Below are 27,809 nucleotides of genomic sequence, written 5' to 3' on the forward strand. Positions count from 1 at the left end.
CATAATTACATTTAGATGTTGAAATTAGTTCCAATGGACATTTAGGACACTTGAAGTATATGAATTCAACAAATCTTCAACATGAGAGGAAGTGGTATTTTCAAACCTAATCATCTCCATAAACAGTGTCGTGGTGTTGTCATTTATGGGTCTTTTCTGGACAAATGTAGGTCCAGTTGCATCTTTGGGAATTATGGACAAATCAGAAAAGACACAAAAATGATCAGAGAAAACAACATGAATCACAGTGACATTAGAAACGGGGAGAGTGTTTTCTCCCTGGGCCTCAGGTCCATAAGTGGTTTATTATGGCTATAAGTCCTGGATCAGCAGAGGTCCTGGGATTACACAAATTACTGTAACTGATGTGTTTTCTCTATTATTTTCTACTTCTGCTTCCATCCTAATAATATTAGCATATATCAAATATAATGATGATGACGACTGTGGGAACAGTGAATGTTGCAACAGCAGGTAGTGATGAGGTACATCAAATATAAAGACTGTTAGATAAGAACAGAGCAGAAGGGTTATACAAACATAGAAAGCAGCACAGGAGAAATGGGCTAAAAAGTGTGGAGTCCAACAATAACAAGAAGAACAAACAGAAGCAGTGGCATCAGAAGTTGCATTTTCCATTGAGCTTATTGGTATAAATGCAGAAATATCTGTCCATAGATTGTGTGCAGCATGGTGTTAAAGGAGTGTTGCATTGTTGCAGTATCGGGTAGCTTCATACAAATCTCTCCAAACTGGCAGGTTTAAACCACAAGGGAGCTGTCAATAACTTGTTGTGTGCTATATTATGGAAATTGGATAGAAATCTTGAGGTCTGTACTTTTTTCTATGTATATTTTAGTTAAAGTGAAAAAATGAGTCTGAATCCTTTGACTGTGCACTGGAATGTCTGCAATGTAGCCTGTTTCTCCTGTTTACCTTTTTGTTTCATTGGTGTACCTGTCTGTCTGTCTGTCTGTCTCTCTCTGTCTGTCTGTCTGTCTGTCTGTCTGTCTGTCTCTCTCTGTCTGTCTGTCTGTCTGTCTGTCTGTCTGTCTGTCTGTCCGTCCGCCCGCCCGTCCGCCCGCCCGTCCGTCTGTCTCTGTCTACATTTCCCTGACTTTTCTTGACACACACTCACACAGTTTCTACATGACTCCCCCCTTCCTGTTCTTTGTTTCCATAGCAGTTTGTCAAACTATCCTACTTTCAGACTCAGTTTCATCTCCACCTGTCACATTGTTCTTCTCTGTCACATCTTAAGTGCATCAGATATTCCCATCACAGGTTGTGCATCATTTTGTTTCTTTCCAAAGAGACAGTTTCCTAAAGCTAACAATTTACCCTCTGTTTGCACAAACAGCATGTAAACCTATTAGCTCACATAGTTCACATAGTTCAGTCAAACAATGTATTTGTGCCACTGACTTCAGTCTCATACCTGCCTGCAAGACATTCACTTCTGTTGGAGCAGCAGAGGAAGTTGAACAGAAGTGGATGGTGACACAAACTAGCAAATAACAAAAGCTTCCTCCATTTACTTCTGCAGCTCTCTGCTGCCTTTCATAGTTTCACATGCGTTTCCCCACTTCTTTCTTTGATCCTCTCTTCATCTTTGATCCTCTCTTCTTTCCCTTTTCCTTTAATCTTTGCCTGTGTATTTCTATACTGAATGTGTTGTGTGGCCATCGCAACCAAATGTATAACCTCAACCTTAATTCTAACTCTAACCCTAAAACCAACCGAGTCGTGTTGCTCAAATGGCCTCTGAGGTTGTGAGAATGGAGAGAAATGACCTCACAACACAATGATGCAGTTTAATTACACAACCATATAACAACAAGTACACACATGTACACAATATTAAGTTGTGTTCAGTGGTTTTGTCTCGTCCTCTGGCTCCTGCCCAGTCCGTGCACATGAACACACTGTCTTATACTGAGGTGAGGCCAAAGACATATTTGTGTGAAAGCATTTACACGTTGCCCCAGACAGATGTCACAATCTCAGTAACCTATAAAATGAATGAAACTTCTGAACAGTGGAAAGTTTGATTCTGACTCTGGGTTATAACTAGTGTTACTTTGACAGCAGTGGATAGATATTCAGTTTGTTGTGTATCTGCTGTGCACACAGGTGTTTTGAACCTTGACAGGTACAACGAAACAGATATTAGCCTATTACTGATCATTATGACTTGTCATTGTGGAGAATCACAGGTGTTACTTCTATTATTATCGATGGCTGTTCTATTCACAGATCTCATTAAGCCGTGACTGCGTGTCTAATTGGGATTCATTGTTGAGATGTCCGCATACTGAGAAAAGGTTCATCCCTGACTCGTCTGTGTTTTCAGAAAAGAGGTGTGTCCTAATATCTGTGTTATGTTTAGTTTGACTCCACCCAACAATTGTGTTTGTTTTTACTGAGCTTTCCTAACATGTCAGATGTTTTCCAAGAAATCATACGAAAGAGGTTTCATATTACGGTTACAGCTGAAACCTTTGACTCTGATTTCTGATCTGATCTCAGATTTTTAGCTTCTTGTGAGGAACAGTCACGGTCGAAGGTGCAGAAATGTGACATTTGAGCACAGTTGGGAAGTTTGAGAACATAAATAACTTTGGAGTAGCCAGTGAGCATTGTATTTAGAGGCTTAGGGCTTTGGATTTATTTTGGGCGTGTGATTGTTTGGAGTAGCTGTGAAAAGAGACAGAGGGAGGACTAGAGTCTGGCTTGAATTGTTTTAATAAGGTTGGTTACATGCCATGTTGTTCCAGCAACTGAAATGGTGTGGGAGACAAGTGGGTCTCCAGTTCCCATGATAAATGAAAGTGTGAGGAGAGATAATGAGGAAAAAAGAAGAAAACCGATTAAAATACTTCCCTACTTAATAATGGCACACAAAAAAATCAATATACATCTAACTAGAGAATAATTATGCAAATAATAATGCACAGCTCCTACAGCACTTAGACCTGCTCATAGTCAGTTACAGCAGGTAATTGGCCTAATTATGTCAATGTTGAGGAGTAACACTACAGCAACTGAGGCTTTAAATCCTATTTTTATGATGTATTTTCTAATTAACAGGCCCAACCCCATTTCTCCTCAGTAGAGAATTCTTTTAATTCCTCAGCAGCAGGTTCAGCAGCCTTGTGAATAGCTCTTAAGAGGACACCTTTTGTTGGGACCGTTCAGAGCTAATCACAAGATACAACACTTGTTCTACAAGATTTTAGCTGATCCTCTAAGACAGAACCTGAGTCTCGGAGCTTCAAGTCCTACCAGTCATGAGAGTGAAGGGAGTGGTGAACATGTCACTCACAAGAATTAAGCCTCTTAGCTTTTGACCTGTAGGTGAAGCAGTTATTTAAAGTGCTGTAGGTGTTCATAGAAAATAAAATGTAAATTTTCTGTTTCCAGAAAAGACGTTTGACATTTTCAAACCTGTCATGTTCAATAGCCTACTCACAGGGCTGTCATCTGTCTTTTTCACAGCAGAGCCTTATGACAGGCCACACAGTTGTGTGTGTTTGCTTGCTGAGGTGATGGAAGGGTTCAGGTTGATGTCTAAGTAAAGTAATATAATGTCAAAGCCTGTTGAAGTAGCACTTGTTCCAAGCAAAATCCTCTTGAGCTTTCCCAGACCACTTTAAGTGGGAAGGGGCTTTGCTCTGCTGAGCCAACATACTGTTGATGAACATTGTTGATGCCTGTAGCTGAATGAATGCAGACGTCTGTTAAGATTAAACCTTTGGGTATTAAGTTTTTTTTTTTATTTAAAAAGGAAGTAAAGATAGAAAAAATTAAAAGAGAAGAAGAAAGACCAAAGAGCTGTCACATTCCAACTCTGGTTTTTGGAGGAGTATGCAGTGTGTTGTTCACTGTACACTCGCCTTTACCATGAACCCATATTAGCCCCATTAATCCCCTGCCACCCCTTGGACTGTGTGCTGCAGAACATTATGCCTATACAAAGACATTCATTGACACACACACACACACACACACACACACACACACATACACTGGTTCACACAGAAATATACACACACACTCGCTCTGAGCATCGGCACACTGTTTTAGCCAGAGGCGACGGCTTTCTAAAATGATGGGAAAGGCAGTGAGAGAAATCAGGGCAATTCTACTCTTCCTTATCCTCACTCAAACACACACACACACACACACACACACACACACACACACCACCCGACCTCTCTCTCTCTCTCTCACTTCCTGTCTCACCCCTTTCCCTTTTTCTCAGTGGCTGAATACATTTGGGCTAATTGTCTGCTGCTGCTCATTGAAGCTCTCAGCACTGCTTTCTGAGTGGCTATGCCTTTTAATATGCACTGAACTAAAGCCTTCAAAAACTTTGTCTAAGGGCCAGTGGAGACTCCATTAATTACTAAAAGTTATCTCTTTCTGAGAAAACTTGAGGTCAACCCAAAGGTCATGCTTTATATGGCATCTTCTTAACCTCTGTTCTCTCGGTCATCATCTCTGACCTGAATGAAATTGATTTAATACATTAAATGGACGAGGGATTATCCTGTTCGCTTTTACTGGTGGTTCTGTTTTTTGATAAGAAGGTGTTTTTGATGTTCGGTATCGGTTTTAGCTTTAGCTTTAGGAACGTGTTTGACAAATCAGTGATTACAAACAATGAGCTGCTTTAAAACACAATTAGACAAGACCAAACTTTCCAAATGGCCAACCACAAGGTCCGATCAGTTATAAGTCAAAGAAAATGTCATTTCCAGTTTAACATCTCACAAAACATTGGCATACTGGCAACACTGACACACCCTCTGGTGGCACAAAGAAATTATATTTAAATATATTCCTAAATTTAAATACATCTCTTTCACAGTTCTGCATAGACCCTTGGTACGTGCTCTTGAGCAGGGATGTCATGGCTGTTTTCTGCGTATTTATGGGTCACGTTGTGTTTTACTAAATTCTGACAGTGCCTCTCCTGAATCGGACGGGCTGGGGTGTGCTGAGGCAGATCGACGGACAGATGGATGATAGCTGCTATCTCTGAAAACACAGGCTGTCCTGTTCTCAGTCTTGGTCTTTGTTGGCTGATTGTCATCTGCCTTTGTTTCTACCATGCTGCGTCTTAATCGCCGTCTCTCACATGTAAACACAACCAACATTAAAAATGCACAGGTGCACATATGTATTTGACTCCACCCTGTACTTAGTCACATGACGAGGACTGATGAAGTGTTTTCCGATTACGGTGGCATCATCAGATTTTTGTCATCTATTTACGTTTCCACTTTAATGCTTCCTCACCCACCCAAGTGATAAAGTCCTGCACTGATTGCAGGACTTTATCACCAAATCAAGGAAGTATGACACTCCCACGCAGAAAATGCAAACATCTGTAATCTGATTGTCTGTGTGTGAGACAGACAGAGAGTAAGAAATGGAGGCCATCCGTATTAGGCATGTGTTTATGAATGCTTCACTTAATTTTTTCTCCTCCCCTCAGTGGTCTGGTGTTTATTGCCCATGGGGCTGGCGAGCATTGTGGGCCATATGACGAGATCGCACAGAGACTAAAGGACCTGTCCCTGCTGGTGTTCGCACATGACCACGGTGAGTCATGCGCCTTACACTGTTGGTAACACATGCTTACATTCACACCTACAGTACACTCATGGTTGCCCTGATGTTCATCAGTAGTTCACACAGAAAAGCTTGTGCATAGAAAAACCCATCATCCCCCTGCCTGATAACAGGCCTGGGCAATTGTTGAGTGAGCTAAGCCTGTTAGAGAAAATTAATTAGGCTTGGTGCTACGTTACTCCCCTGTTCTGCTGCTGTGCCTCTGTGTCTATGTGCATACGTGGAGGAGGACTGGAGGAACTGGTTCTAAACCCCGGCAAGAAACAGACCAGTTACACAGCTAAGCGATAATTAGCAAACATTAATCTGGTAACATGTTCAACTAAGATGGTAAACATGGTAGACATTACTTCCTGATGAATATTAACATATCAGCATTGTCACTGATACATTCACTAAGAGGGTGAATTGGTGAGAAACAGTAGGGGGCAAAGATGTATAACACAAACTGTTAGCTTAGGGGATGGCAGTGCCTATGGCTGTGGCCTATTACCTTGGAGGAAAATAATGACCTTTTTACGTTTAAGTAGATCAGTGCTAGCAAAGTCTCTGTGCAAAGATCATTTTTCCTACATCTAGGGATTAGAGTAACTTCCCCAGTATCTCATTATGAGGAAAAATGTAATGCTTGTTTGTTATGTTGTTGTTTTTATGTCATTAAAAATACAGCTTTTAAAACCATTCACTCGTAATAGATCAAATAATAATGAAAAGAATCATTAGTTGCTGCCCATAATACTGATTCTACAAGATGTTATGTCTCTGTAAAATCAATATTCTCCTTTTAGTAATGCATTGGCATTCATTTCAGTGTATTGGCTCATCTCTTTGTAAATATAATTAGGTTTTTTAAAATTATGGAAATGATTAGTCTACTTTCATTGACTGATGGCCTTTTATTCTCATTCATTTTACTAATAGATGCATTAAATCGGAAAAAACAAACCTGTCACAGTTCTTACAGTCATGCAGTGGAGACTGTGTTCATGCTGCATGTCAGTGAGCTTGTGTGTGGATTCATCTGACTGTGTTTACGTGTGTGTGCGTCTTTGGTCAAGTGTAATAAGAAAAGCTGATACAGTGGAGTGTGTGTGTGTGTGTGTGTGTGTGTGTGTGTGAGTGGGGGGTCATTGATCTGACACAGGGAGGGTGGATAGAGTGTGCACTGATATGAAGTTTGCGGTTCTCCATCGCACATTTACATTCACAAAGCGAGTAGGAGAAGGTGTGAGCTGCACATGTTGTGAATGTTTAGGAGCTCAGTGGTGTTATTGATTCAGCGGTCGCCATGGCAACCGGCCTCACCTCTCTCTTCTGCAGAAAGCTTGAGGAGAACACATGTATGTGTTTGCATAGATACATACATATATGTATATCTTTCCTCCTTTCCATCTGTCAATCAGATTGTCTTCTCTTCTTTCTCTCGTCTTCTTGTTGACCTTCCACTCCTGCTTTTCCTCCATTTTCTCTTGACTCTTTATTTATCTTTCTCTCCGCTAACTAGTGTATTCTTTTCACTTTCTGTCTTTCTTCTTCTTCCTCTTCTCATCCTGTTCTATTTTCTCTTCCTTTGCTGCCCTTTTCCATCCTTTTCCTCTTCCTCTCACACTAATTCAGATTTGTCTCCCTCCTGAATTTCCCCCATGGGGGATGAATAAAGTATCTATCTATCTATCTTATCTATCTATCTATCTATCTATCTATCTATCTATCTATCTATCTATCTATCTATCTATCTATCTATCTATCTATCTGTCTGTCTGTCTGTCTGTCTGTCTGTCTGTCTGTCTGTCTGTCTGTCTGTCTGTCTGTCTGTCAATCTATCAATCTATCAATCTATCAATCTATCAATCAATCAATCAATCAGAGGGTCATGGAGGGGCTGGAATAAGTGGCCTACACCCTGATTACCACTTTATCACAGGGTGAACTGAGAGAGACATTCACACTCATGTTCGCACCTATGGACAATTTACAGATCAACCTAACCTGCCTTTCTTTGCACTATGCAGACAAAACCCACACAGACATGGGGAGAACATGCAGATTCCACAACAGACGAGCTCGAGATGTGAAGCAACAGAGTTAACCACTGCCCCACTTTTCCCACCTCATTGTTATTTCTCCTTTTTTTTTATTCCTGTCCCCTCAGCTCCTCCCTGTCCTAGTGTGTATTTCTCCTTCCATTAATCCTTGTTTTTCCAGTTTGTCAAATGCTTATAATCCCCACTTGTTGCGTAAACCTTGTAAAAGAAGCAACGTTGTTCCAGCTTCTTTAGCCATGAAAAAATATTATTTTTATATTATTAAATATTCTGCAAGCAGTAGGCTTCCACTTTCCTTACACAGCTCTGTCTCTCCATAGTTGGCCATGGTCAGAGTGAAGGAGACAGGATGAACATCAAAGACTTCCAGCTTTACATCAGAGACTCCCTGCAGCACATTGACATGATGAAGTCCCGCTACCCCAACCTACCCGTCTTCATCGTGGGCCACTCCATGGTACAGTAGGGCACTTTGCATGATGTGTCACCTGGAAAAAAAAACCCATACAGTATTTTGCTGTTAATGATGTTGCGCTTTAACCACATTGTATTGTATTGTAATGTCAAACAATAGCTCTGGGGACATTACGACTCTCGTGCTTGTCCAGGTTTCTCTGCTTGTTTTGTTAGGTGTGAAATTACATAATATGCTCTCAGTGGATTTCACAGCTCCTAATATAATGTGCTTGATACACACATACACACATACACACACAAACAGCTGCAAAAAATTGAAGGGCAAGCCTCGCTCAAGCACTGGAATGAAAAATGGCCAGAACATTGTGGAGAGGTTTTCTGTGACAGTGTGGTATTTCACTGAAAGGAACCACACATGCCCTTCTTGCAGTATGAAGTGTTGAAGTGATGTCCTGAAATAGATGGCAATGAAAAACCAGAGTACATGGTGTTTGCTTTAGTGCTTAGAGCTGAATGAAATCTCTATAAAAGAGATCAGCAATAGGATCAAGCTGTTTTAGTATCACTGGCACTATCAAGCAGGAACTTCTCTTTTCTAGTTCTAATGTATTGAAATCTATTTTTCCTTCCTGTTAAGTCCATTTTATTTGGTTTAACTTGAGTGTGGCACATACATTATGTCTGTACACTGATTATTTCAGACAGAAAATGTGTGGTTTTCACTAGGAGGAAAGCAGCTCAGCGAAAGTTTACAAATTTTTGCTCTTCTCACTAATCTCCTGTTTACCTTTAACACAGTGGCATAGATTCATCACTGACAGTAACAGCTCTTCATGGAAAATGTCCAGCAGAGCAGCTACAGGTTCAGGGACCTGCTCAAGGGCAAAGCAGCTGTACTTGTTGACTAAGACAAGATAGTATTCTCCCTTTATGCAGCAAGTCCTGAAATCTATGTAATCTACATTTGTGTCTGTGAATGAATGTTGTTATTCATCTTTGTTGTCAGTTTCAGGGGATCAATAAAGTGTCGTCCAATCTAATCTAATCACAGAATACTCCAGGCTTCCAAAAGCATAGCCCACTGCAGTATCAGTATAGTTCTTCTCTTTTAGTTTGAAGTTAATGCAGGGCTGCTGCTGAACATTATTTTAAATAGTCATCAAAAATGAGTGATTTATTAACCATTAGTATTAATTCTTTAAATATCTGTTGGTTATTTTTCAGTCTCAGACCAGCTAAGCTTTTTCATTTTCTGAGAGAGACTTAAGACATAAGATCAATGTCTCCCTCTCTGTCTGTTCACCTCTACCTATGAGCACCTTTACAGCCCTGTGTTTATTTCTGAAGGTCAGAGTTGTTGTTATGCAGAGTTTCTCATAGTGCCAGAGTTTACATTCTCACCAGTTTCCATGTTTTAGCTGTAGCTATTTATTGTGCAAACACTGGAGCTGTTTCAGTCTTTTACTTAGAAAATTCCCAAACTGCACTGTGTCATCTTCAAATATTGAACAGGTCAAAAAGCTTCATTATTCAATAATATAATAATTATTCAATAATTATCACACTTATTGAAACTATCTCTTGATGAACAACAGCATTGATTTTCTGAGTATTGTGGTTAGAATAAAATTGTCAGCCTCCAGTGCTAAAGCCAGACTAACCCAGAAGAAACTGAACTGCTCCTAAAGCCACAAATTGACATTTTTTAAGTGACTCTTTAAGGGATTTTCAACATTGGAGACTTTCTGTCTTTATGCTAAGCTAATTACTTCCTGTCACAGAGCTGCAGTCAACACAGCCTCTCCCTGCTGCGGTCAGTGACCCAGTAACTCATAGTACAGCTAACAGAAAACAAACAGTAGTGATGAGAACTTATCAATAAATCAATACATGATTGCAGGCAGTTTTCTGTGGGCTGAATCAATTTGTACTCTAATGAACTTGTGTCTGTTGGATCATCGAGCAAACTACTGAGATTTGGCATTCATAGAAAATGCAGTGATACTTCCACGTGTTCAGCAAGAGTGGACTTGTGTTACCTGAAGAAGAAGCTGATTTGAAACAAGCTGATTTCTGCACCACCTTTGTAAGTCAGAAACATTTCAGGCTGAGCACAAATACCCAGTTTTTAGTCTTTAGACCTGCAGCTGGAAGTTCTGTTTCAAGCAGCGAACACAGCAGAGAAATGAAAGTTCATTTTGAGACGACTGGAGCCTTGTTAACGAGCACATTTAGGCTGAAACACTTACATGTTAGAGACATTGAGCATCTCAGTCCCGTCATGAATTCATGATTTTTCAGTCACAAAGATTTAAGTTTTTTTTTTTCCCCTAAATCGCTAAAAAAAAAACTGGAAGAACACTTGATCATTTTGAATTGATATTGAATTGATCATTTTGCCAGTAACCAGTCAGTTTCTGTATCCAAATGATATATTGCAGGGACTTTGACAAATAAGAATGAACCCTCTCTGTGCTGTAGTCGGTGGGCCTTTGTTAACCTTGTCTTTAAGAAACTGAAGTGAGACAACAGGGCGACTGGTTTATGTTTATGAAACCCATTTCATTTCCATTACGCCATAGTTTAATGAATCGTCTGTCAGAAGAGTGACGCTGTTCACAAGCTCAGTATGTTTTTTTCAGAATGTGAAACTTCTGGGTTGTTTTAGTGGATTCAAACAAACTATATTCAACATTGTTTTCACTACCCAAACATTGTTTTCTTGTATCTCGCTTGTTAGACCGTGTGTTTTCTGTCAGACTGTTCAACACTGTCAGCTGGGCTTTTAGATGCATTAAACAACACTGTTTCATTTGTGAACGTCTTCGTGCAAACCTTTCATAGCTCATGAGCTACAGCGCAGCAGTGTTGTTTATTTACATGAAGAGTCGGTCTGAGTCCAAGAGTCCAATCTCGTAGGAGCACACACACAAACAGTTTGTGTAAATTCAACTCTGCGGTCCCAGGTGGAGACTGAGCATCTGTTTATACAGCAGCATCTGTAAATATTAGGGCAGTGCTGACGGAAGCCACAGCTACAGGTCAACCTTTTTAATTTTCCCTCTTCAGTCTCTACCTTTTTGTGAAATCCCTCCATACAGTGGGTTATTTTACCAGATGTTCCTCCTCTGTTTACCTGCTTTCATTTCCTGTCTTGTCTTTTCTGTGCAGTGTCTTTCTGTTTTCTTTCCTCTCTATGGTTTTTCTAATCTTTCTCACCAGTTTCTTTCTTGCTTTCATTTCACTCCTTTTTTAGTGGCTCTGTTTTTACTTTCATCCCATTTTCTTACTTCAGTTTTCTATGAAAACAAACCTAAAATCTGGGCGACCCAACACAAACCAAATGTTGTGTTTCTGTATTTTTACAGGCCTCATTTCCCAGTTTCTCTGTGTTGGGACGTCTCATCCTGTTTCTTTTAGCTTGTTCCTCTGCTCCTCCATTAATATGAGTCCAGAACGATGTAAAATCCCCAAAGACAATAGAAACAATCTGTGGATTCTACTGTACGTGCAGGGATGTAGCCGTAGTGTAGTCTAAAGAAAGATGTCCCAGCCCTCACACATCACTTCCAACAGCTGCTTTGATCAACTGTAGTAAAAAAGATCATGTTTGTTGTTTCTGACTTTGCTGTTCTGATTTATACTAAACCAAATGAAGCTCTCAGGACTGCTAAGATATGCAGCTTGGGAGGAAACACAGGTAAAGTGTTAGGGTTAGGGTCAGGTCAGGGTCATGTTCAGCAACACAAGACAAGACAAGGTCGGGTTAATCTACAGAAACGTACGTGACCACCTTCTTCCGCAGCTTTCGTCCTTCCCATATTTTGATTGTACCTGTTATAGAGGTCCATACCTACTAAACCTCAGTTCAAAGCACTGAGTACAGCCTAAGTACAGCGTCTCATCATAGTTTTGTGAAAAAGTCAGGTCTCCGTCATATTTTATTAAGCAATTATTAAGGAAGTGGAGCTCTTCATCTGTGTCGTGTCCCCTCAGGGGAACGCTGACAAATGTCTCCAGCTCTGGCTCCTTCCCAGTCTTCCCCATTTCTTTCATTCTCCATCAGTGTTTTTGCCCATGGCTCATTTGTTCCACTTCCTCTGTGCCAAAATTTTATGCAATGGTTTTTCATCGCCTTCGGTCTGTTTGTTCAGCTTTTTAAACTCTCTCTCTGTTACTTTCCTGAATGGTTTGATGTTGTATCAAATCACTGGACTGGAGTTTTTAGTGAACATTAACTTTCATTTAGCAAAAAGATCATTCCTGTCAGTCTATTTATTGTATATGCATTTGCTTCATTGCAAATGCATATACAATAAATAGACTCTATATTTATTTGTTGTTTTAGGTTGTATAATTTCCGTATATTTGCTTTCTGGACAGAGCCATGCCAGTGTCATAGCTGAATAGTCCATATAATGTCGTTATGTTATCTCCTCAGGCAATTTATGACAGGGCACCTACTGTCGGACAGACAACATACAATACCAGTATTCATCTCAGGCCAAGTTCAGAGAGATAAAGTGTAAGACAGCCTCTAATCAGCTTCTTAAAGGGCTTCTCTGTCCCAATCCTCCTTCTGCCTCTCAGGCTCTCTCTCTTCTCTGCCCTGTTCACACTTATCTCTCTCTAGCATTAGACAAAACATGTGTGTGTGTGGGTGTGTGTGTGTGTGTAAGGGTATGACCCAGAATGGGCTTTTGCACCACATTGCATTCAGTGATCTTGTTATATTTGACTGAGAATCAAATGTGTTGAGCTGATCGCCCAGTTTGAGCAGCTTCCATCACCCAGCAGAAATGTCACTGTTTGACTGAACCTCATTTCTTCGAGTGCATGTGTCATGGTGTTTACACACGGATACTTCAGTGTAAGCTCCTTTTTCGGTAGTGTGTTTAAATCTAGCTAGCAAGACTCCACCTCGGTTAGTTTGTGTGGGCATATAAGTGCAAGCAGCAGTGAGTGAGTCTGTTTCTGTGTCTTTAGAAAGCAAGATTCTTTTTTCTGGTGGGAATTCTTTTGTCTTCGTCTATTTAGAGCCTCTTTTCTTGAAGCAAGCCTGATGAATATTCACACAAGAGACAAAGAAAGCTCAGATAAACAAAGTTGAAGCCAATTAGTCTCCAGAAACAGAGAGAGAAGGGAACAGATTCACCCATGCAGAATCCCTTGTGTGCGTCTGGGTGCACCTGCGCAGACACTTGCACTTGTGTACAAGAAGAGAAACCATGCCAACATTAACCATGACAAATGTGAGTCTTGGCTGCCACAGGGCTGCTAATTATCATCGCTCTACATGCAGGATTTAAATTACAATCCCAAATGCCATGATGGGTTCCAAGGTGTGGCCTGTTTGCTGCAACTACACCGTGCCTGCTGTGGCCCAGGGGTTGTGGGTTCACATTCCCAGTCTGCATACGCAACAGCAACCAGACAGCAGGGTGGAAATTCATACCCGACTGACTGTTTGATGTTTATCTTGACCTCTGAGGAGTTTTCCCACCGTTGCTGACATCAAAACCTTTCACCTACTTTGCTAAGACCTTCCCACTCCAACCTTCCAGTAGAAAGTGTTTTGTTTGAAATGTTTGCACAAATCTTGTGTAACTGAGCTGGCAGACTAAGATTCTTGATACCATTTTGTACCTTCAGAAGATTCATCTTTTGTTGATGGTCTGTAAAAATAAACACCTTGTTATTTCACTTTGGACTCAAACCTTCTGTGTTGAAAATCCAGTCATCTTAAAAAAACATGATATCTTTTTAAGAAATAAATTGATTATAGCACAGGCTTTGAAGCTACAGTCGATTTACAAAATGTATAATCTGTGCTTTTTCTTTTTTTTTTCAGGGCGGTGCTATCTCCATCCTGACAGCCTGTGAGAGACCCAGTGATTTTGCAGGCGTGGTTCTGATAGGTCCGCTGGTCCAGATGAACCCAGACTCAGCCACACCGTTTAAGGTGTAGTACTACATATAATCACTCTCTTCACTTTCCTCTTCATTTTCTTCTCCTCTCACCTTCCTAATCACTCAGTCAGTTGTCTTACTCCACTCAGGCCACTCAGTGAGTGTATCCAGTTTTCAAGAACATATATAAAAGAGATGTGTTTTCTATTCTTCTTATTAGCATCTTCTGACCAAACATGCACTAGAAACACTACATGCATAGACTGTAATGTCATGACTGTGTCTCTGTGTAACACTAATAAGATGGTGAGAAAAAATACAGAGGGATGAACACATTCTTTATGAAGGTGTTGAGCTATGAAAATAAACTGTAATGCTTGGTGCTTGTTTTCAATCTTTGCAGGTTTTCCTGGCGAAGATCGTGAACCACGTGCTACCCAGCCTCAGTCTGGGCTCCATCAATTCCAAATGGGTCTCACGGGACCAGACACAGGTGAGAGACAAACGTTGGTGCAAATGTGTTTGGTTGGTTAAGCTCTATTGTTATATATGATTGAAATAGCAGGTATGGGTGTAGCAGGAAATACAACGTTCAAGGTCTGAAGGAGGAAATTTGTTTGTGCATTAGTTCTATGCGTGTGAATTCATGCACTAGCCTTTTTTAAACAGTCCCAGGATGAAAGACCACCCTATCACAGATACCTTGAACTGTTTCCAAACCCCTGTCTTGTCGCCTGGCCAGCTTTCTGTGTTTGTGTATTGTGTTATTTATAATTTTAAAAACAGTCGCATATACTGTGTCACCAACAGGACAAAGGGACAAAATTACTTAGTGTGTTTGTGTGTGTATTATGTGTATTCATGCATCCACATTTCTTGTTTAACCTCAAGTTGAACCACAGAAGAGACATGCAGGTGTTTCTTCCTGCCATTATTTTTACCTAGACACATTCTGTGGTGTTTGTCCCTTTGTGGTTGTCTGTGTACATCCTTCATCCTTGCGTGCGTCTGACACACCAAAGCTAACCTCTGAGAAACCGTCTGTATTAACAATAGGATCCCACAGCATGCTACTTTTACTTCCCGCAGTCAGTAGAGGAAGAAGCAGTGTCACTGTTCCAGGAACAGCAATAGACATAATACAGAGAATTACTGAACTGTGTTCAATTACATCTCACAAAGTTTCTGAACATGATTTTGAAAGGTTGAAGTGATGCTTGACTCAATAGATTAACTGGAATCCTACTGTCAATATTTTCATTGATGGCATCATTCATCTCAACACTAGTATTGGCCATGTATTTATGTTTTTTTTTTTCATTTTCTGTCATATTTATTTAATTATATGTTATTTTATTTCATAGTCACCATACAGCTAAACGTCACTACATAGGAAAAGCCAAAGCAGGAGTTAGGTATATAGGGTATCTAGCTAATAGCATTGGCCCTGGTTAGACTGAAATACAAAATCAGAACTATGTTGTAGGCAGAAGTGGAAAAATGATTTCTAATGTGATGTTATTCCAGCTACTGTTTGGTGATTTATCTCAGTCTGGAAGGAAATCTTTCAACTTTAAGACGGTGTTTCTGGGTGTCACAGCCTGAGCTGCTGAACAGGTTGTGCAGTGTCACAGCTTTTCAGCTATTTGCTATTCAAAGCAGCAGCTTGTGACCAAAGTGAGGCTGATTCTGTTGGAGTGTCTTTGTATAGAACATAAGTAGAAATGGGTGCGAGCGTGTATGGGGCTTGAAAGTCTTCATGTTTAATGTCAGAGAAGCGGTGTGTGCCCTCTGGTGTTCAGCTCTGTTTTAAACTAATGCAAACGCTTTTTTCTTTCGTCTGTATTAGCTGCCTGCTTCAGTGTCACCGCTACTGTATATTTCTGTTCCTCTCACTCAGTTTTATTTATTTTCCCAAAAGAGACACCCAACTCATTTACTTCGCTTTTCCCAGGATTTCCCAGGATTTTGTCTGATACCTGTACTCCTTTCCTTGTGGCTTCCTGATACACGCAACAATAACAGGATCATCACAAGGTTTTACAAAGGGGGAAAACGTGATTCAGGAAAGCATATTTTTCATTATTCAATGTAATTCTTTTGTGTCTCTCTCTCTTGGCAGGTGGAGGCATATGATGCTGATGAGCTGAACTTCCACGGTGGGATGCGGGTGTCGTTCGGGATGCAAATGATGGGGGCTGTGGCTCGCATTGAGAGGGAGATCCCGTCCATCCGCTGGCCTTTCCTGCTCCTGCATGGTGACGCTGACAAACTTTGCGACATCAGAGGCTCTAAGATGATGTACGAGAACGCTCCGAGCTCAGACAAGCAACTCAAGGTTAGGAGAGTTTTTTTTTTTTTTTTTACAGTAAATTTTATGTGTGAATTTTGTTTGGACTTTATCTCTTTGGAATATGGTTCTATTGTTTTTTGTTGTAATGTTGTATGTTGTGTGTTTTCAGTGACTCAGTACTGCATTGTAGATTGAAACCCTGCAGCCTTTACTCAGCCTTCTCAGATTGCACAACGAAACGGGCAGGTTGCGTTCACTGACTGACAGACTGGAAGCTATTTGACCTCTATGAATTCTTCCTCTTCTACAGATGGATGTGAATTTGTAAAGCAGGAAGATCACACACATGTATTATCACATGGGGGCGAATGAAAGACAAGAAAAGAGAAATGAGAAAAGTGAAATGAAGGACAAGTTCCTGCTTATTCCTCATCTCAAATGTCTCATCAAAGAAATGATTGATATTCAATACCAAATGTCTGGGGGTTTCCACATCAGAACAAACAGACAAGAAGTCAAAGTAAACCATCTGTTTATTTTCCTTGATAGTGTTTTCATTGCAGCTTGTTTGCAAGAGGCAGAGACAGACACTGTATTTGGTGTTCTCCAAGTACATTTCCTTTTTAGGGCTTACATAAACCCAGTTTTTCACAACGTCCTTGTTGCGTGCATCCTTTCTCTCTGACTTACTCTTGTTGTTTCTAAACGTCTTCCCAGGTCTATGAGGGAGCCTACCATGCCCTGCACCGTGACCTCCCTGAGGTGATCGAGTCGGTGCTGAAGGAAGTGACCAGTTGGATCCAAGAGCACCTCTCAGCCTCAACACCGTCCCAGCAGCAAACGTCATAGACTTGTATCTCGTACAACCCCGTCAACGCTCCAAGGCACCTGCCAATCTCACCCCGTGACGCCTGCTGACTTTCTAGTAGTCCGCCAGGCATAATAAAAAAAAGCTACTACACAAGTTTAGTTTGACAAAATGTTTTGTCAGTATATGCCCCATATACTGTGCAAAAACAACCACCCTCTCCTGTTTACCCAATCAGCCCATGAATTTAAACTGGTTGAGAGGGGCAGAAACCACTTCTTGTAGCTACTCAGCAGCAGAGTTCAAAGTGCAATAATACCTATACCTATATATTTTTTAAGCAGTAATGAAATATGTTATTGATCTGCACAGGGATGTTTTCGGTCATCTTCCATTCACAGACAGGTCAAAGGTGAGGATCAGCTAGTGGACAGTACCTCAGAAGCTGCTGTAGGTTCAGCGCAGGGTGAATGACTTCCTCCTTCTACTGTCTTCAAAGTGTAGCTGCGTGATAGAGAATATCAATCTGTCAGATGTCACGGCTTCTTACTTTTTTCCTCTCAATGATTCACCATGGCCCCCAACATCTGCATCCCCTCAACTTCCATTCCACCTCCATGACTGCACTGTTGCACAAACAACCTAAAGTACTACTTCTGACAGGCAGCTCTCTACATAACAAACCTTGTTATCTTCCTCTGACTTCATCTCTGTTCCAAAGACAGATGCTTGACATTGATACATTACATATGAAGATTAGTGTAATCCATCTAAGGCCAGACTAAGGTCTGGTTTCAGATCTAGTCGCAATAATTATAACCATACATGGGATATTGTTTTACAAATTAAGTGACTTGAGCAATGAACCCTGTCAAAATATTTGACATTAAGTAGATTTTACCATAAAGTCATATTCGATTTTTTTTTTTTTATTATTATAACCAAAAGAGAATTTCAGACATAATGATTATAATGATATTATAGTTCTTTGCGTGCATAGTTAAAAGCACAGCAAATCAGGAGGCAAACTAACCAGGTGAAGCTGCTTTATTTCTGCCTCTCTGCAGGTGGGAGTTAGAGGGGGTGCACAAAAGTCTCCTCTCTGTGGCCTTTGACCTTTAAGGTCACAGTTGACTTCACTGTTAGGAGCCATAACATCATTAAGCTCATCCTGCAGAGTAGTGTCCAGCTGGAAAACGAGAGGGGCACATCACTCTGTTACTGTGGACAGGAGTAGATCTCCTCTGTTCGCATCACATCTGCCATTAGGCAGACATTTTTATACCATCCACTTCAAAATAAGGCTGCATACATTTCTAGCATGGGTGGCCACAGTGGGAATCCAACCCCAACTCAGAACAATGCAACAGTCATTATTTCCTGGGGGAAGAAGATGTTCTGTGGAATAGATTCCAGATGACAAGGGACTGCATTTCAGAAAGAGATATTACTGAATGTTAAATGTTTAGCTTCAGAAATACCACTGAGGACTGCACCTACACATTGCAGAAAGCTCATATACAATCCTTATGTCTTCATGTTTCAGATTATCCAGTTTAAATGATAGAAACATACAGGGTCAGTTTTACTATTGAGAACAATAAAAATCTATTTTTTCAGATTTTTGTCTGACAGTACAGTGACACTTTAGACTTACACAGGTTGGTTACTTTATAGACTGATTTCAGAAACTTCTTAGGCTCATTTTTCACTAGTTGTACTCAAATTTTGAGTCTTGAGCTTCGTATTTTTAAAATTCTGTCTACAGCCCTGGACATAATTTAATATCTAGAGCAGCATGAGTTTTCTAACCTCTAAAACCCACATGTATGACAATGCAGGTCCAGCTCACACTTCCCCCTTTTTCTTTCCTATGTTCTCTTGTGTAAACCTGTGAGTTCTCAAGTGTTAGCAGCGGTGTGCCGGACTTGACGTCAGCCCTACCTTTAAATAGGTTTTCAACAAAACCATAGCAATAATGTGACGGTAGCCTATATTTGTGGTAGCCCTTAATTATTAGGTAGACAACCGCATGCTGAGCGCACCATTTTATACCAGGCAGATTGAAATGACCAAGTATTGCTATATGCTGCACCTATTCATCAAGAAAGTTTTAACAGCATGACTCAAAGGTTTTAAAGTCGCATGTGTTCACCCACCCCCAGCATGAAGCATGGAAAAACGATCCAACATTTTAATTCATACGTCACAACAAGTGTCTCTCTTTGTCCACTTGCATCTGAAGTTAAATACATCCAGGGCTCATTTCATGGAAACAAGCTCGACTGTGTCACATTCGCCTTCTTATGTTTTTTTGTTCTTTATCTCTCAGAGTTCAAAGAGACTCATGTAGGGGATGCACAGTGCAGTAACCACGGTGACCGTTACTGACGTGTAACCACAGCAGCAGTCAGAATTTTTTTTGGTATTTCATTTCACATGTGCAGTGACCAGGGTGAACAGTGCAAAGCTGGAAGAATGAAATTAATTTCTGGTTTCAGGACTGCTCCTCTCCTTCCTTCTCTTCTGTGTCTCACCCTGTCCCTCCCTGTCTCACCCCGTGTCACCCTGTTTCGCTGACTCTGGTTGCTTCTTTTTATAGCTGACAGGAAGACCAGTGCTCTTTGTTCTGTCCATTACAGAGCCCCTTGTTCTACCACAGTCTCAAACATCTTGCAGTCAGCCACACACACCTCCCCTAGTGGTCAATTATCAGAACAGCAACAGGTTACAACAGCTGGCTTGAGTTTCAGGTTCTTGTGGCCAATAATTTCACTGACACTGCTCATCTCAGTGCTATATCTGACATCACACTAAATTACTAAAGGAAAGAAAAAATCCTATATTGTTCATTTCCTGGACAAATGGATAAGTTGCATCAAATAAGAAGCTTAAAAATGTACAAGAATAAAAAGGTAGAAGCCAATTTTACAAGAAAAGTAAGAAAAAACAGAAATACATCTCTAGCATTAGAGGACAAAATATCAGTTACGCTGCCATGTGTGCAGACATAGATGGAAATGTATTTATCAGTGGGAGTCAGACCCTTAACCTCAACTAGAACGGCATGGGGTTCATCTCAGTAGCACTTCAAATACAATCTACTTCTGATTGGGCTGCAGCAGGCACAGCACACACAAAGGTTACACAGTCCCAGCTGCATTCAAGCTGGTAATATCACCCCTGCTGTCTGCAATAACACTGTGCATTCCATGTGTAACAGTAAATGTCAAAATCTCTACCTGTCAGACTACACAAGGGCATATTACTGCTGTTGTTAGCTATGGAGGTGGAAGGAGGTGGTGAATAAAAAAGAGAGAGAGAAAGAGGAGAGAAGCTGTCAGTTACCATGGCAGCAGCTGTATTATTATTAATTTTTCTTCTTCTTTTTATTTATTTTTTTTAGCAAAAACATATTCGTTTATGGTCAGTAGGGACAGCAGGCACTGCAGCATTTTTAGAGCTATTTGCCATGTGCTGCTCTGAGGATTCCCTTTTGTGTGAGCATCCAGATAAGAGAGCAAACAATTAGTATCATCAGTTCGCAGTGAATAATAAGAAGTGCACACACTCAGTTTAATCAAATCAGACAGCTCTGCTGTTTGAATTGGAAACTGTTTCCAGTTAAATAATGTGAATGAATTCTTGGAGCTTTTAAGACCAAGATTGTTCCTGTTTTTTTTGTTGTTGTTGTTGTGTATTTTTGCCCCTATGGAGACCTTTATTTAATCTTAAAAAGTGGATGTCAGTGTAGGAGTGAAATTAAAATAGAAAGCCACCACTTTTTTAACAGACTATTCACATGTAAAAGATGTTGAACCTTGTAAAGCCATAAAAGTGACCCGTGCCCAGGCCGATATTCTTTTCTACGTACACAAGCATGCAGGTCTGCCATACTCAGAGATAACCGTGTACAGATGCATTGCTCTGTTAATAGGAAACAATTTATGACTGTTAAGGTTTTTTATTTAGCACAGAAACTCTATGTTAAATAATGGAAAGAAAATAATGAGGGCAGGAAACTGCTGAATCTAATTGGGCTGTACATTTTCTAATGAATCCAAATTCAACTTTGTGAGTGAGGCCTTCGTTTTTTTTCTTTTTGTTAAGCTTGACTTTATGACTGTTTCTAAGAAAAAAAATCAATTATATACAATGGAGGACCAAGGGGCTCAGGCCAGTCTTTCTATAGTTTTATGAGATTAGAGTACACTGGAAATATTCCGTACAGAGTATGCATGAGTGAAATCTTGTCTTGTTTAAGTGGGTAGCAAGAGCTGAAGAGGTCTTTTCCAAAATGCTGTAAATGTGCAAAAAAAATAAGCTGGACCTATCGTATCTGTCAAATACAGATGATGCAAAGCGTTAAAGTGCAACTCAAGTTTTCAAATGGCTAATACTGCATTTTGGAACAAAAGCCTAATTCAAAGCTTGCTGGTTTTTAATCAACAAAATTTAATGATGTGAGTTTTATTTCTAGTGGCCAGACTGCTTGATTACTGGACATTGTAATTTGTAATACACTGTATAATAGCATAGCATTGCTAACAAAACTTGATGGAAATACAACAATCAAGATCATTTATTCATCTTGTCTAGAGTATTTATAGGAATTAATTTTATGCATAGACTAGTATATATTGATTAAGGCACTTTTTATACCATAAGACAGTCACACATGTAATTTTTTACTGTGGATGTTCAGCTGCATGGAGATTCATAACACCTTTTCAGATGGAAACTGGTTCAGTCTTGTATGTACAGTCAGCAATCCCCAAAATGTATGACACCATTTCTGATACGATTTTTCAACAAGATTATTTTACTACTGTGGGTTTATGTCGGCGTTGAGTTAAAAAAAAAACGAAACTAAAATCTTATTGCAGTTGTTCACAGGACCTTGAATATTTAAACCATCTGATATGAAAAATGTTTTGGATTTATACCAAGGAGTTGGTAACTAGGGTGTTACTGCTAAGGGTTTGGGAAAACCTTGTGTTTGTTCTTAAAAAAAAATTTAAATCAATGAATAATTATTATAGATGTAGGTTTAAATGTACCATTTATAAAGCCTTCTGTTATATTTGAAATAGGACTAAATTGCAGATGTTTTCTTCCAAGATGTGTTTCTGGGTTAAAAGATTTAAGAGATTTTTATGTATTGTATATGTAGAGTATATACATCTATTTTTTGATGGTGGTCTAGTGTTGTTTGTGCCTTATTACTTTGACAAACATGTATCTGATTATGTTTATACACATATGTGAGTCCTTGAGTATATGTGTATTGACAGAGATTAGCTGTGCAGAGCTGTATTAAGCAGATCGATTCTTCTGTTACTCTGGTTTTCTGGTTTGTCATCACATTTGTTCCTGTTTCAGGTTTAGTAATTGTGTTTGCCTGGCATGCCTTCTTACTGTCTGTCTCCTTTTAGTTTTGAAATTTATGTCCAATCAGGGGTCTAACAAGATGTGGGTCAAAATCAGTGTATGAATATTTAAATGTAGGCTGACACACCTGCCTAAGACACTCACAGTATATAGGAACACAAAACCTAACATTAAAGACGACATTTTTTCATGTTTAGGTTGCCTAAATGGCAGAATATTTGCATGACATTAGGAATTGCTTATCTGTTTTCCTCTGTTGGTTTCCAACAGAAAACAGGAGGTTCGCTCCATCACATAAGGTTTCATAACACAACAAGAAAAGACAGTTTTTCTGACAGCATCAGGCCTGGTCTGTACTGAATGAGTTCACTGTCTGTCCCTGTTATTTGTGAATATACAGTACATAGGGGCCCTTGAAAATGTGAGAATTAATTTCAGACTGTGAGTCAATGCAGACTCGTTGAGTGGAGAGACACAAATAGATGAAATCCACATGTATAACATGATAATGCAAAAGTCTGTTCCTGTACCTTTTCTTTTTCTATCATTTACATTGAATTCAAGAATATAGCATACATACAATATGCAAAAATACACACATAGCAATATTTGTGAACGGACACATACTTCTGGACATAGTCACTATTGGAGCTACAGTATATTTTAATTGTCTGAGAAGCTTTTGAATGTGTTGTCACCCAAGGGCTCTTAATCAGAAATGTGATGTAAGACCTAGAAAGATGAAGTGTGAATTGTTAAGAGAAGCAGTGCTCATCCCTGCAAGACATTATAACAGTATAACTGTGATAGAACAAAGAACGTTCATCTTTCCATTAGACTGTAGATTCCTATGTACCCAACTCTAACATGAACATCAACGTACAGTTAACATGCAGTACAACATCAGTCAAAGGGTGTTTACAGGCAGCACACCATAGACCATATGAAGTTCATGCTGTGAGATCCCATTCTTAAGTCTTCCTTGTAAAGTAATGTTGGATTAGTTCAATACAGTGTGATACTTTTGTTGAATAGTCAAGTGCTGATACTAAAACATCAAGAGCACAGAGCTCCCCTGTTAAACCCACATATTGCACATTATCAAACTGCATTTTTCACTGATGCATCGTGGTCACTTTATAATAAGTTGAGTTCTGGCAAGTGTGACAGAATATTGCATATAAATGTATATACAGTAAAATGTAATAACAAAATAGCTTCTGAATCACTGTAAGTCAAACTGCCTGTTACTAAAATGTCCATAACGTCCATACTCTGACAAAATAAACTATATGTTTATACACAGCCTGACTGGAGTACTGCCACAGCTTCTCTTCATAAGGTTTTCAGCGAGAAGATGAATGTTTCTTTTTGTTTTTTGGCTCAGCTTATTTTTAATGTATTGCATTTGGACAATGAGGTAAACACTTTTCAAACAGGGAAGACCTTTACGTGTGAGAAATTAGGAGGGAATCCAGCTGCTGTGTGGTTGTCAACACAGATGACAAAAAGTGCTGCAGACCCATCTGTCTTGTTGCTGTTCGTGTCTTAATTTTAAACAGTATCAGGCACAAAAACAAAAGTGTTTTTATATTATTACTGGCATTCATTTTGGGATCAATGACTGAGTGTAGGTCAGCTACTCGATGATTCACCTTCCACTAAACATAAAATGGAGACTAGAGAGTAAAAGTTCATGCTACAGACTGTGGTGTTACTCAGATGTCGGCTCCTGGACTTGGTTGACCTGTTTTTTGTTGTATTTCATGAGCAAGAATGAAGAACGAAGCAGAAAAATCAAAACTGAATGCCAGTGCATGAATTGGTTGTTGGAGGGGGTGAGGGGAGCCAAAATCCCACAACAGCCAGTAGGTGGCAATATTGCATCGCATAATTCACTGAAGGCCATCTGGGCCATATGAATGCATTGGCAGACCTGTGTTTCCAGATCTGTGAACAGAATAAAGGCATGAATGAAGCAGGGATTTCTTTTCACATGGTTTAATTTGATTTTTGAAACATTTTTACTCTCAGGGCATGAATTTGATTTTGATATTGCACTTAAGATTAAACGCTCCACTGCATTTATCTTTGGTGGTGCCTCCTTCCATTGCTGCTCACATTAATGGGTACAAACAGTGCAGTTTTAAAAATGTAATATAATGGAACTAGTCATTAGTATCATTAGTGGTTTTATATATTGAAGAGTGATTGAACAGTGATTGCACATGTGTCTTCAAGCCAGACAACCCTCAACATTGCAAGCATATGTTACAGTACTCATCATCTCTATGTCCTCTCTTAGTAAATCTCTCTCTGCCCATCTTCCTCCCCCTCGCTTATTCTCACATCAACACTTGATTAAAAACTGGCTTTACCTCTGAGGTCCAAGGGAGATGTTCAATGCAGATGACAGATACTGAAACACACACAGTATATTCTGACATCCACATACAGTACAGTACAAGCTACTATTCTCACTCTGTCTCCATCTGCCTTACTTTCTTTGCCTTTCTGTCCCATTTTCTCTCTCCTTCACCCTCTCTGAAAATGTAGGCTAGCAGCTCTCCCTGAGACATTTTTAGCGTTCGCTGGAACCACATTAGCGGAAAATCCCAAAGGATGGTACTTCAAGGAAAGCCAAGACCAGAGTCCTGACTCTACGTGTGAATATTCATCTGTCACTTCCAGTAAGGATTAAACTTACATTTGTTCATGTGCATGTCAGTGGGGTGTAAACATGCAGATGTGAGTTTAATTGTGGGTCAATTAAAATATAATACACACAGTGGTATTTATGTATGAATAGGAAAACAGCGGGGGTCACACACTAACTGATTTCAGTAGTGTAGTCAACCTCCATCATCTATCCTGTGAAGCTAAGAAAAGTCATACTGATGCTGTGGCTCGTTTTGAGGAGTTTGAGTTGCTTTTGACAAAAAAAAAAAAAACTCACACAGTTTGGAATTAAAATTGCAATAATTGTTAAACTAAGATGAGTTATTTCTAAACTTTCCTCTCCCAGCAGAGGGAGCCTGGAGGTCTGGCATCCTCTGTGTTTTCTGGAAACAAAGACCTAAGCCAATCAGAAAGCGGTTCAAGGAATTAAATCTGGGCTCACTGTGGCCATGGCAACGGCTTTACCTATGTGACAGCTGAGGAATGGAAATGGAAAGGAAGAGATGCTACATGCACTGTGCTGGTGCTTAGCAAACCTCTCAGAATAGGTTCCTATAGATCTACTATTAACGACTCCAGCCCTCTTCAAACGGCTCATTTCTGCAGGGGAAAACTGACTGCACAGTGTGAATTCAAACAAAGCAAAGCTGTGTGTAAAAAAAAAAAGGAAAAAATTGCGAGTTAAGTTAGATTAATTAGCACGTAGAATCTTGCAGGATGATTTGATATACAGTAGTGTGCCATCTTACCTGAACAGATCTATGAAGAACCTTGAAAGTCTGAAAGGAAAGAAGGAAACAATAGCAAATTGATGATGGCATTTTAGTGAAGGGAACAAATGAGTGATGAGAGCAAGTCATGGGGTAAAACTCTAATGTTTTGAGCCCTTTTATTTTTAAGCATGATTTTGCAATAAATGTTGCAGCTTTGCAAAGGAGCCTGATATATGTTAGGCGTACCCAAGAACATGACACTATTTAACTACACTTGTGTTGAAATGATGGTGTCCTGCAGTTGAATTGCAGCAAAGCTGAGCATCCTCTCTTTAGATGTCTGTTATACAATATTTGTTTCCAGTTTGTTTCCATTACAGCACAAACACAAATACTTTCACCACGTCTTTTTAAAAAATAGGCCCAACCCAATGACACATTTACTCAGCCTCCCAGAAACATATTTGCTGGACTCTTATATTTTATCATGATAGTCTATAATATTTCTAGAGAGCTCAATCAAAATTGACAAGGCCACTCTGTGGGTGTAGTTCTATTCTGAATGTACTAATATGGTTCTACCTTCAGTTCCGCCTTCATTTAAATAACTATACCCAATTGGCTGTAATATTCCAAACCTGCATTCTGATTGGCCGTACTTTCTGTCAATCAATGTCAAACGCTTTCTGCACACTTTCTAACCACGTCCCTTCGTACTTGTTCGAGCCAGCGGTTCATTCGTGCGTGCACATTTGTGGAGGACCTCGCTGGGAGGGAGGGAGGGAACGTGTTTTCACTTAATTTCTGCGGGTTTCTGTCTGAATTTAGTCTCCGTGCTGCTTGGAGAAACAGCTGCACAGCGTCTCATCGGTACCTTTGGTGCTGCGCTGCGAAACACTTCGTTTTTTTTTTCCCCCCTCCCCGGCTGATTCGCTTGTGTTCTGAGGAAAGTGGAGATACGAGGCAGCTGTTTAGTCAACCAGTCACCCAAGTCAACCAGTCAGCCAAGTCAACCAGTCAGCCACAGCAAGTCCCACCCTCACCCAAGTGCGTGGACGTCGTAAGAGGCTGCAGCGGTGAAGTCGAGAGCTTCTTCCTGTCAACCGAGCCAGCATCGCTGTACAGCTGGCTGGGAAGCTAAACTAGCCGTGTAAACGTTAGCTCGGGGGCGCTAACGTGAAATCGTTGACTCTAACATCGTCCGGGTGTCTCGTGTGGAGGGTCACGGTCGGTACACTGGCAGAGAGACTGGCTAAAAAGACGAGGCGATATAAGAGAGAAGAAGGAAGACACCGAGAAGGAGGGGACTGGCTGATTTAGCCGGGGAGACAGAATCGCACGTAAGTGACACACTCTTCGGGAACGTGAAGTTAGCCTAACCTCACCAAACCGCTCATGGTACCGGTCCTGCACAACTTGCTGTGCTTGCATGGCGATGTTTGCTCATACGGCCACTTGTCTTTAGCCTAGCACTTACAGCGCCGCACTATAACACAGGCTAACAGATTGTCGGAAGGCGGCATGCTAACGTTAGCTAGCAGAAAGCTAACCAGCGCTGGCGGGTTGAGAGTGAGTGTGTGCTCGAACCGCATTTCTGACAGTCGATATTTGCCGGACACCGCTAAGTTAGATTCGCAGATCTAGTTACGCTGCTAGTTGGTCTACCTGCGGATTGAACCGCACTCTAAACCAGCTAGTTGTCAGAAGTACTAAGCTAGCTTATTAGCCGAGTTCCTAGATGGCTTCCACAGACCACCCACCCAAGTTGACAGCTCAGTCACAAACAGTGATGTTACAGAAGCTGGTTATCTCTCCCCAGCACAACAAATGTTGTGTGTCTGCTCAGTGCAGCCGTGGGAACTGTGTGATCCCTGGTCCTGCACCTGATAAAGTGGAACCTTAGGTCCAATGTC

The 27,809-nt window shown here is 40.4% G+C and overlaps 2 protein-coding genes across 4 annotated transcripts in view; both read left to right on the top strand.

The window, feature by feature from the left end:
* The window catches only part of mgll (monoglyceride lipase), a 31,082-nt gene extending 7,270 nt beyond the window's left edge, over nucleotides 1-23,812 (top strand). For both annotated transcript variants that reach the window (XM_026333561.2, XM_026333560.1), the window contains 6 exons: nucleotides 5,504-5,610; nucleotides 8,006-8,142; nucleotides 13,954-14,064; nucleotides 14,416-14,505; nucleotides 16,135-16,350; nucleotides 17,023-23,812. In XM_026333561.2, the coding sequence (XP_026189346.1) occupies nucleotides 5,504-5,610; nucleotides 8,006-8,142; nucleotides 13,954-14,064; nucleotides 14,416-14,505; nucleotides 16,135-16,350; nucleotides 17,023-17,154 (793 nt within the window). In that variant the 3' untranslated portion in view covers nucleotides 17,155-23,812. The remainder of the gene's footprint in view (nucleotides 1-5,503; nucleotides 5,611-8,005; nucleotides 8,143-13,953; nucleotides 14,065-14,415; nucleotides 14,506-16,134; nucleotides 16,351-17,022) is intronic.
* A 2,828-nt stretch (nucleotides 23,813-26,640) lies between these two features.
* Nucleotides 26,641-27,809, top strand: part of prkar2aa (protein kinase, cAMP-dependent, regulatory, type II, alpha A) — a 36,266-nt gene continuing 35,097 nt past the window's right edge. For both annotated transcript variants that reach the window (XM_026332891.1, XM_026332892.1), the window contains exon 1: nucleotides 26,641-27,236. The gene's annotated coding sequence lies outside the window, so the exon portion shown is untranslated. The remainder of the gene's footprint in view (nucleotides 27,237-27,809) is intronic.

The sequence above is a fragment of the Mastacembelus armatus genome, chromosome 7 (genome assembly GCF_900324485.2).
Source record: "Mastacembelus armatus chromosome 7, fMasArm1.2, whole genome shotgun sequence".
In the NCBI taxonomy this organism is placed as follows: Eukaryota; Metazoa; Chordata; class Actinopteri; order Synbranchiformes; family Mastacembelidae; genus Mastacembelus; species Mastacembelus armatus.